Source organism: Panulirus ornatus, chromosome 57, assembly GCF_036320965.1.
Source record: "Panulirus ornatus isolate Po-2019 chromosome 57, ASM3632096v1, whole genome shotgun sequence".
Lineage (NCBI taxonomy): Eukaryota > Metazoa > Arthropoda > Malacostraca > Decapoda > Palinuridae > Panulirus > Panulirus ornatus.
In genome coordinates, this window is record NC_092280.1 from 15,395,781 (window position 1) to 15,407,622 (window position 11,842).

At 45.1% G+C, this 11,842-nt stretch overlaps 1 protein-coding gene across 1 annotated transcript; it reads right to left on the reverse strand.

Annotated features, from left to right (window-relative positions):
• Positions 1–11,051: 11,051 nt before the first annotated feature.
• On the reverse strand, positions 11,052–11,630 carry LOC139766185 (uncharacterized). The gene has a single exon (XM_071694455.1). It carries the CDS (start codon positions 11,628–11,630, stop codon positions 11,052–11,054), a length of 579 nt encoding a protein of 192 aa, XP_071550556.1.
• Positions 11,631–11,842: the final 212 nt, after the last annotated feature.

Sequence of the window (11,842 nt, forward strand, 5' to 3'; positions counted from 1 at the left end):
CGATCATCCTTTCCTTTTCCATCCACACAAAACCTACAAATCAAAGGCATCGCAAGATTATCGTAAATTGAACGCCAGACTTCCCACCGCACAAGAACACTTTTAACCTGCTGGCATGATGAAACAATAAACATGAATTATATACTTCTGAAAATAAGGCTTAGTAAAAAAAAAACAAACTCAAAGTACGCCATCGTATGTTAGGGTTACCAGAGTTAGCGTTCCCAACTTTCAGCGCAGTGTTTCGTGAGCGCACGTATAAGGAGGTATTTCTCTTTTACCTCACAATTTTTATCACTTTATTGTAGCACTATTTTATGATAAACAACTCGCTCAACACTTCAAAGCACACACAAAGAATTCTACTTGAAAAGATGCAGTGAAAAAAACTCCTCCCCAGTAGATTGTTGTGTAAAGCAAACACCTGTGTAGACACCTAGGAATGTTGGGGGGTCGTTGTTCATGGTATCCATGTGGTCATGGCCGGGTCTATAAGGGGGCGAAATGGGCAATTGCCCCGGTGCCCCCTGCCAAAGGGTGGTGGAGGGTGCTATCTATACAAAAAAATATGATAATTAAAACATTATTTTACCGCGCCAGGATCCCGACTGAACTTTGGCCAACTGTTCCATCAAAGTAGGATGTTCCTAAGACGTCATTAAGGTCAAGTGAAGGTTAAGCGACCATGTTTACAACCGAAAAAGAGAAAAGATTTGTCCAGACGGTGGAAACTGGGTGACCCATCACGGGGGGATGACTCATGCCGTGCTACTGCCGCTGCTGCTGCTGACACGTTTGTTCGCTGGCATTGTGTAATGTTTTGCTGTCACACTGGCTGACTTGAAGGTGTTTTGTCCACGTTTCTCTGAGTAGTAAATACAAGAGATGAAATTCTGTTCTGCCTTACGTCAGGCAGGGATGAGTCACCGCTTCCTGCTGCCTAGCTCAAACAGCACAGCCGCCCGCTTTGCGGTTTCCGGACTTGGTGGTTTTACGCGTTTGACGGCTATACACGTTCCGTGGCTCGTAAGATTTGGCACAAAAGTTATTGACACCTGCAGGTATCTGGAGACGCTTCCATTTTCATGTGTGGAGGGGTGGCGACGGGAATGAATAAAGGCAGCACGTATGAATTATGTACTTGTGTATATATGTATATGTATGTGTATGTATATATATGTATACGTTGAAATGTATAGGTTTGTATACGTGCGCGTGTGGACGTGTATGTATATACATGTGTAAGTGCGTGGGTTTCGCCATTCTTTCGTCTGTTTCCTTGCGCTACCTCGCTAACGCGGGAGACAAAGCATAGTAAATGATATATATATATATATATATATATATATATATATATATATATATATATAGATATAGATATAGATATAGATATAACTGAATTTGGATGGAGAGAGATGGGTGATTATTGGTGCCTATGCACCTGGTCATGAGAAGAAGAATTATGAGAGGCAAGTGTTTTGGGAGCAGCTGAATGAGTGTTAGTGGCTTTGATGCACGAGACCGGGTTATAGTGATGGGTGATTTGAATGCAAAGGTGAGTAATGTGGCAGTTGAGGGAATAATTGGTATACATGGGGTGTTCAGTGTTGTCAATGGAAATGGTGAAGAGCTTGTAGATTTGTGTGCTGAAAAAGGACTGGTGATTGGGAATACCTGGTTTAAAAAGAGAGATATACATAAGTATACATATGTAACTAGGATAGATGGCCAGAGAGCGTTATTGGATTACGTGTTAATTGATAGGCGCGTGAAAGAGAGACTTTTGGATGTTAATGTGCTGAGAGGTGCAACTGGAGGGATGTCTGATCATTATTTTGTGGAGGCGAAGGTGAAGATTTGTAGAGGTTTTCAGAAAAGAAGAGAGGATGTTGGGGTGAAGAGAGTGGTCAGAGTAAGTGAGCTTGGAAAGGAGACTTGTGTAAGGAAGTACCAGGAGAAATTGAGTGCAGAATGGAAATATGTGAGAGGAAATGACGTAAGCGGAGTGGGGGAGGAATGGGACGTATTTAGGGAAGCAGTGATGGCTTGCGCAAAAGATGCTTGTGGCATGAGAAAGGTGGGAGGTGGGCAGATTAAAAAGAGTAGAGTGGTGGGATGAAGAAGTAAGATTGTTATAAAAGAGAAGAGGAAAGGATTTGGACGATTTTTGCAGGGAAATAGTGCAAATGAGAGGGAGATGTATAAAAGAAAGAGGCAAGAGGTCAAGAGAAAGGTGCAAGGGGTGAAAAAGAGGGCAAATGAGAGTTGGGGTGAGAGAGTATCATTAGATATTAGGGAGAATAAAAAGATGTATTGGAAGGAGGTAAATAAAGTGCGTAAGACCATAAAACAAATGGGAACATCGGTGAAGGGGGCTAATGGGGAGGTAATAACAAGTAGTGGTGAAGTGTGGGGGAGATGGAGTGAGTGATTTGAAGGTTTGTTGAATGTGTTTGATGATAGAGTAGTAGATATAGGGTGTTTTGGTCGAGGTGGTGTGCGAAGTGAGAGGGTCAGGGAGAATGATTTGGTGAACAGAGAAGAGACAGTGAAAGCTTTGCGGAAGATGAAAGCCGGCAAAGCGACGGGTTTGGATGGTATTGCTCTGGAATTTATTGAAAATGGGGGGTGATTCTGTTGTTGACTGGTTAGTGAGGATATTCAATGTATGTATGGCTCATGGTGAAGTGCCTGAGGATTGGCGGAATGCGTGCATAGTGCCATTGTACAAAGGCAAAGGGGATAAGGGTGAGTGCTCAAATTACAGAGGTATAAGTTTGTTGAGTGTTCCTGGGCAATTATATGGGAGGGTATAGATTGAGAGGGTGAAGGCATGTACAGAGCATCAGACTGGGGAAGAGCAGTGTGGTTTCAGAAGTGGTAGAGGATGTGTGGATCATGTATTTGCTTTGAAGAAGGTATGTGAGAGATACTTAGAAAAACAAATGGATTTGTATGTAGCATTTATGGATCTGGATAAGGCATATGATAGAGTTGATAGAGATGCTATGTGGAAGGTTTTAAGAATATATGGTGTGGGAGGCAAGTTGCTAGAAGCAGTGAAAAGTTTTTATCGAGGATGTAAAGCATATGTACGAGTAGAAAGAGAGGAAAGTGATTGGTTCTCAGTGAATGTCGGGTTGCGGCAGGGGTGAATGATGTCTCCATGGTTGTTTAATTTGTTTATGGATGGAGTTGTTAGGGAGATGAATGCAAGAGTCTTGGTGAGAGGGGCAAGCATGCAGTCTGTTATGGATGAGAGATTTTGGGAAGTGAGTCAGTTGTTGTTCACTGATGATACAGCGCTGGTGGCTGATTCGTGTGAGAAACTGCAAAAGTTGGTGACTGAGTTTGGTAAAGTGCATGAAAGAAGAAAGCTGAGAGTAAATGTGAATAAGAGTAAGATTATTAGGTTCAGTAGGGTTGAGGGACAAGTCATTTGGAAGGTAAGTTTGAATGGAGAAAAACTGGAGGAAGTGAAATGTTTTAGATATCTGGGAGTGGATTTGGCATCGGATGGAACCATGGAAGCGGAAGTGAGTCACAGCTCTCCGAGATAATGTTCTCACCTTTCACACATTCTTCAAAGCTCTCAGAAAATTCGCCCCTCCCCCACCCTGTAACTCACTTCCGCTTTCATGGTTCCATCCGCTGCCAAATCCACTCACAGATATCTAAAACACTTCACTTCCTTCAGTTTTTCTCTATTCAAACTTACCTCCCAATTGACTTGTCCCTCAACCCTACTGTACCTAATAGCCTTGCTCTTATTCACATTTACTCTCAGCTTTCTTCTTTCACACACTTTACCAAACTCAGTCACTAGTTTCTGCAGTTTCTCACTCGAATCAGCCACCAGTGCTCTATCATCAATAAACAACAACTGACTCACTTCCCAAGCCCTCTCATCCACCACAGACTGCATACTTACCCCTCTCTCCAAAACTCTTGCATTCACCATACAACTTTGTTGGAACCACTATTCCTTCAAACATAGCCATTTTTGCTTTCCGAGATAATGTTTTCGACTTCCACACATTCTTCAAGGCTCCCAGAATCTTCGCCCCCTCCCCCACCCTATGATTCACTTCCGCTTCCATGGTTCCATCCGCTGCCAAATCCACTCCCAGATATCTAAAACACTTCACTTCCTCCAGTTTTTCTCCATTCAAACTTACCTCCCAATTGACTTGACCCTCAACCCTACTGTACCTAATGACTTTGCTCTTATTCACATTTACTCTCAACTTCCTTCTTTCACACACTTTACCAAACTCAGTCACCAGCTTCTGCAGTTTCTCACATGAATCAGCCAACAGCGCTGTATCATCAGCGAACAACAACTGACTCACTTCCCAAGCTCTCTCATCCACAACAGACTGCATACTTGCCCCTCTTTCCAAAACTCTTGCATTCACCTCCCTAATAACCCCAGCCATAAACAAATTAAACAACCATGGAGACATCACGCACCCGTGCCGCAAACCTACATTCATTAAGAACCAATCACTTTCCTCTCTTCCTACACGTACACATGCCTTACATCCTCGATAAAAACTTTTCACTGCTTCTAACAACTTGCCTCCCACACCATATATTCTTGATACCTTCCACAGAGCATCTCTATCAACTCTATCATATGCCTTCTCCAGATCCATAAATGCTACATACAAATCCATTTGTTTTTCTAAGTATTTCTCACATACATTCTTCAAAGCAAACACCTGATCCACACATCCTCTACCACTTCTGAAACCACACTGCTCTTCCCCAATCTGATGCTCGCCTTCACCCTGTCAATCAATACCCTCCCATATAATTTCCCAGGAATGCTCAACAAACTTATACCTCTGTAATTTGAGCACTCACTCTTATCCCCTTTGTCTTTGTACAATGGCACTATGCAAGCATTCCGCCAATCCTCAGGCACCTCACCATGAATCATACATACATTAAATAACCTTACCAACCAGTCAACAATACAGTCACCCCTTTTTTGATAAATTCCACTGCAATACCTTCCGAACCCGCTGCCTTGCCGGCTTTCATCTTCCGCAAAGCTTTTACTACCTCTTCTCTGTTTACCAAATCATTTTCCCTAACCCTCTCTCTTTGCACACCACCTCGACCAAAACACCCTATATCTGCCACTCTATCATCAAACACATTCAACAAGCCTTCAAAATACTCACTCCATCTTCTCACATTACCACTACTTGTTATCACCTCCCCATTAGCCCCCTTTACTGAAGTTCCCATTTGTTCCCTTGTCTTACGCACTTTATTTACCTCCTTCCAAAACATCTTTTTATTCTCCCTGAAATTTAATGATACTCTCTTACCCCAACTCTCATTTGCCCTCTTTTTCACCTCTTGCACCTTTCTCTTGACCTCCTGCCTCTTTCTTTTATACTTCTCCCACTCATTTGCATATTTTCCCTGTAAAAATCGTCCAAATGCCTTTCTCTTCTCTTTCACCAATAATCTTTCTTCTTCATCTTACCACTCACTACCCTTTCTAATCTGCCCACCTCCCACGCTTCTCATGCCACAAGCATCTTTTGCGCAGGCCATCACTGCTTCCCTAAATACATCCCATTCCTCCCCGACTCCTCTTACTCCTTTGTTCTCACCTTTTTCCATTCTGTACTCAGTCTCTCCTGGTACTTCCTCACACAAGTCTCCTTCCCAAGCTCACTTACTCTCACCACTCTCTTCACCCCAACATTCTCTATTCTTTTCTGAAAAACTCTACAAATCTTCACCTTCGCCTCCACAAGATAATGATCAGACATCCCTCCAGTTGCACCTCTCAGCACATTAACATCAAAAAGTCTCTCTTTCGTGCGCCTATCAATTAACACGTAATCCAATAATGCTTTCTGGCCATCTCTCCTACTTATATACGTATACTTATGTATATCTCTCTTTTTAAACTAGGTATTCCCAATCACCAGTCCTTTTTCAGCACATAAATCTACAAGCTCTTCACCATTTCCATTTACAACACAGAACACCCCATGTATACCAATTATTCCCTCAACTGCCACATTACTCACCTTTGCATTCAAATCACCCATCACTATAACCCGGTCTCGTGCATCAAAACCACTAACACACTCGTTCAGCTGCTCCCAAAACACTTGCCTTTCATTATCTTTCTTCTCATGCCCAGGTGCATATGCACCAATAATCACCAATCTCTCTCCATCAACTTTCAGTTTTACCCATATCAATCTAGAGTTTACTTTCTTACACTGTATCACATACTCCCACCACTCCTGTTTCAGGAGTACTGCTACTCCTTCCCTTGCTCTTGTCCTCTCACTAACCCCTGACTCTACTCCCAAGACATTCCCCAACCACTCTTCCCCTTTACCCTTGAGCTTCGTTTCACTCAGAGCCAAAACGTCCAGGTTCCTTTCCTCAAACATACTACCTATCTCTCCTTTTTTCTCTTTTTGGTTACATCCACACACATTGAGACACCCCAGTCTGAGTCTTCGAGGAGGATGAGCACTCCCCGCGAGACTCCTTCTTCTGTTTCCCCTTTTAGAAAGTTAAGAAATGCAATTGAGTGGGAGATGTATAAAAGAAAGAGACAGGAGGTCAAGAGAAAGGTGCAAGAGGTGAAAAAGAGGGCAAATGAGAGTTGGGGTGAGAGAGTATCATTAAATTTTAGGGAGAATAAAAAGATGTTCTGGAAGGAGGTAAATAAAGTGCGTAAGACAAGGGAGCAAATGGGAACTTCAGTGAAGGGCGCTAATGGGGAGGTGATAACAAGTAGTGGTGATGTGAGGAGATGGAGTGAGTATTTTGAAGGTTTGTTGAATGTGTTTGATGATAGAGTGGCAGATATAGGGTGTTTTGGTCGAGGTGGTGTGCAAATAGAGAGGGTTAGGGAAAATGATATTGTAAACAGAGAAGAGGTAGTAAAAGCTTTGCGGAAGATGAAAGCCGGCAAGGCAGCAGGTTTGGATGGTATTGCAGTGGAATCTTTTAAAAAAGGGGTGACTGTATTGTTGACTGGTTGGTAAGGTTAGTTAATGTATGTATGACTCATGGTGAGGTGCGTGAGGATTGGCGGAATGCTTGCATAGTGCCATTGTACAAAGGCAAAGGGGATAAGAGTGAGTGCTCAAATTACAGAGGTATAAGTTTGTTGAGTATTACTGGTAAATTATATGGGAGGGTATTGATTGAGAGAGTGAAGGCATGTACAGAGCATCAGATTGGGGAAGAGCAGTGTGGTTTCAGAAGTGGCAGAGGATGTGTGGATCAGGTGTTTGCTTTGAAGAATGTATGTGAGAAATACTTAGAAAAGCAAATGGATTTGTATGTAGCATTTATGGATCTGGAGAAGGCATATGATAGAGTTGATAGAGATGCTCTGTGGAAGGTATTAAGAATATATGGTGTGGGAGGCAAGTTGTTAGAAGCAGTGAAAAGTTTTTATCGAGGATGTAAGGCATGTGTACGTGTAGGAAGAGAGGAAAGTGATTGGTGGTTCTCAGTGAATGTAGGTTTGCGGCAGGGTTGTGTGATGTCTCCATGGTTGTTTAATTTGTTTATGGATGGGGTTGTTAGAGAGGTGAATGCAAGAGTTTTGGAAAGAGGGGCAAGTATGAAGTCTGTTGTGGATGAGAGAGCTTTGGAAGTGAGTCAGTTGTTGTTCGCTGATGATACAGCGCTGGTGGCTGATTCATGTGAGAAACTGCAGAAGCTGGTGACTGAGTTTGGTAAAGTGTGTGAAAGAAGAAAGTTAAGAGTAAATGTGAATAAGAGCAAGGTTATTAGGTACAGTAGGGTTGAGGGTCAAGTCAATTGGGAGGTAAGTTTGAATGGAGAAAAACTGGAGGAAGTAAAGTGTTTTAGATATCTGGGAGTGGATCTGGCAGCGGATGGAACCATGGAAGCGGAAGTGGATCATAGGGTGGGGGAGGGGGCGAAAATCCTGGGAGCCTTGAAGAATGTGTAGAAGTCGAGAACATTATCTCGGAAAGCAAAAATGGGTATGTTTTAAGGAATAGTGGTTCCAACAATGTTGTATGGTTGCGAGGCGTGGGCTATGGATAGAGTTGTGCGCAGGAGGATGGATGTGCTGGAAATGAGATGTTTGAGGACAATGTGTGGTGTGAGGTGGTTTGATCGAATAAGTAACGTAAGGGTAAGAGAGATGTGTGGAAATAAAAAGAGCGTGGTTGAGAGAGCAGAAGAGGGTGTATTGAAATGGTTTGGGCACATGGAGAGAATGAGTGAGGAAAGATTGACCAAGAGGATATATGTGTCGGAGGTGGAGGGAACGAGGAGAAGAGGGAGACCAAATTGGAGGTGGAAAGATGGAGTGAAAAAGATTTTGTGTGATCGGGGCCTGAACATGCAGGAGGGTGAAAAGAGGGCAAGGAATAGAGTGAATTGGATCGATGTGGTATACCGGGGTTGACGTGCTGTCAGTGGATTGAATAAGGGCATGTGAAGCGTCTGGGGTAAACCATGGAAAGCTGTGTAGGTATGTATATTTGCATGTGTGGACGTATGTATATACATGTGTATGGGGGTGGGTTGGGCCATTTCTTTCGTGTGTTTCCTTGCGCTACCTTGCAAACGCGGGAGACAGCGACAAAGCAAAAAAAAAAAAAAAAAAAAAAAAATATATATATATATATATATATATATATATATATATATATATATATATATATATATATATATATATAAGTTAAAATACTATATATATATATATATATATATATATATATATATATATATATATATATATATATATATATATATATATAGTTACGAATCCTACTGGTAAGGACCGTCATTTATATTTCTCACGCACTCTGGATAACGCTATCTTAGCGTTATGGGATAAAAGCAAACACTAGGGTTAAATCTACATATAATGCAATAAATAAGAACACAGGATAACAAGCACATTAATCGGATGCAAACACTTTCGTTAACATTCAACCTTCAATATCCACATTCTACATTCCAGGTAAGATTTCAGACCAGGAAATCTCTTTCCCGTTGACCATAAATGCATAATACAAGCCACTTATTCGCTGGGCAATTCTATGACAAGTTGTGATACATCGTGGCTCTCACTCCTGACATGACACAGTATAGCATCTTACAATCTAGGGCAGTGGTGGCAACGGGGTTCGAGACAAGGCAAGCCTTCATTACCTCGCTGGGTGCGGGTCTGCTGAAGGAATCGGCTCCCAGATGTTGTTAAGATCGTTGGACTTGTTGGTCCGACACGGGCCTTTGTCTGTTGGCGGCTCGTTCCCTGGTTTCTAGTCTTGATTTATTCTCACTTGGGAGGTGGGAATTCCCTTATGGTCTGTAGTAGGTGTCCAATATGGTTTCTTTGAATCCTCTGAAGTAGTGAGGCCGCTGGTAGTATATGGTCTTCCTCACTGTAATCAGGGACTCTTGCGCGGAGACTTTGTGTCACTTGACAGTCCAGCATGTAGTGTTCCAGTGGCCGCGTTGACGGCTCCTGGCAGTAGACGCCTCAGTCTCTGATGACGCCGTCAGTTCTTTGCCAGCTACATTGGTCGTAGACGGTGTAGATTGACTAGGGTTTTCCTGCTCATGTCTCTGTCGTTATTTGGTGGCTTCAGTGACGTGGCCACCATGTACCACTTGGCTGACATGGATCCGGCATTGTAGGCGTCCTGGAGATTCCTCTTGGTCCGGAGCCTTGCTGCCTTCTGTAGCTGGTGCTTGACTTGTTGCAGGCTCACTGGAACGTGCACCTGGATATTGCTAAAGAGTGAAGCTGCTTTAGCTGCCTCGTCTTCTGTCTCGTTCCCCTCGTGACTGGGGATCCAGTGTATGATGACGGGACGTCCCTGTCGCTGCAGCTCTTGGAGTTGAGCGAGGATCGAGGTGACAACCTTGATGTTGTCCTTTGGGCGGCTGTGTTGCAGCGCTTGCACTGATGACTTGGAGTCCGTGTGTATTATCACGGGCTTCGAGTACGTGGTGGCTGCATGTTCCAGGGCTTTGGAGATGGCTACCAGCTCCGTCTGTAGTGTGGAGCAGCCATCTGACAGCCTCTAGAGGCGATTATGACTGTGTGGAAGGCGGCTCCCGACCTTCACTCATCTGTCTGGTCCACTGATCCGTCTGTGAAGTATGCCACAGCTCCAGCAGGCGTCTCAGTGGCCATGGCTCTCAGACTCAGTCTTCTCAGGTCTTGCTGCTTGAGGCTGGACTTCATGTCTCCTAATGCTGTGGCTGCGAAGGTGGCTGGTGGAGGATCCCAAGGAGGTGGTAAACTATACCGATGGTGTGGTGCGTCTTCGTCTGCAGTGTGGATGTCTCCGCTCGGTAGGCGTGGATGATATTGGCCGCCACGTGCGACCAGGAGGTTCCTAGCGTCCTTTGGTCTCGGTGATGGGCGGCCCGGATTTTGACTTTCGTGGTGAGGGCTTGCTCTGACCTGCAGATCTTGGCTAGGGTCGCCACTGTTATCTGTCTGACTCTTTCTGCTAGTAGGGGTGGCAGTCCAGTCTCCATCTGCAGGTTGCAGATCCTGGTCTACATGGGAGCTCCCAGTATGGTCCAATGTGCATCATTTTGGATGACCTCCATGTTGGCCACCTGGTCATCCCTCAGGCCATGAGTGCTGGAGCACAGTGGTCTACCAGTGATCTGATGGCGGCGGTGTAGTAGGTCATGAGCACCTCCATGTTAGCCCCAGCGGCTGGGCTAGTCAGCGACCTCATGATGTTTCCTCTGTTTCTCGTTCTCTGTCGGAGATACTGAAGCTGCGTCCTGAAGTTGAGTTTATGGTCAAGCCACACTCCAAGACACTGGTGAGTGTCGGTCGGCCCAGGTTACCGGCGTTCCCTGAAGGGAGAGCGTCCTGTCTGGCCTCGTGGAGCAGAGGGTCATCGCCCTAGTCTTGTTAGGGTTGATCTTGAGTCCCAGTCTGTTGGCACTCATTTTCAACCAGCTTGAGTGCATGGTGGGCGTTAGCGAATCGCCTGCGCCCTCGCACTATCAGCTGGAAATCAGCGTCGCAGAGGAGCTCAACCGTAGGCCTGAAGGGGAGCTTCACAAGGTTCTCCATCAGGATGTGGAAGAGTGTTGGGCTGAGGATGCCTCCTTGTGGGGTGCCATTCTCGAGGCTTGTATGACGAGGCGACACCTTGGAATCGTACTCGTTCCTGGCGGTGCGTCAGGTAGTCCTGGATCCACCCGATGAGCCTGCCCTGGACGCCCTTCTCAGCTAGAGTCTCTAGTATCGCCAGCGGACTGGCGAGCTCGAAGGCTTTTTCCAGGTCCAGGAAGACGACTATAACAGGTTCGCTGTCGATGATGCTCAGTATCTCCGCTGTGTTGGTAGCTGTCCCGGTGTGTTCTGTGTTGGTGAAGATATGGGGATGCATGGGGCTGACTTTCCACTTGAGGCTGTTAAGAACCATCCTCTCTGCCGTCTTGGCGACACAGCTGAGGAGGGAGATGGGTACTGATTTCTCTGGTTCTCTGGGCTTGGGAATGGGCTGGATGTCTGCCTTTTTCCATGCCAGTGGAAGTTTCTGTGCTGTCCACGAGGCGTTGGTGACCTGCAGCAGTGCCTCGTGTCCAGCGTCTCCGGCGTGGCGCATCATGGGATAGGTAATTGTGTCGGCCCTGGTGCCGTGTCCCTGCTCCGTTTCATCGCCTTTTCCAATTCTTGTTTAGTGAAGGCCCTGTCCGTTGTGTCTTGCCTTGTGCTTGCCTCCCTTATGCGTGCTGTCCTCGCCTGTTTAAGTCTTTTCTGTGTATCTTCCGCCTGTGTAGGTAGGTTGTTTGTGGCTGCTCTGCTCGGTCGGAGAAG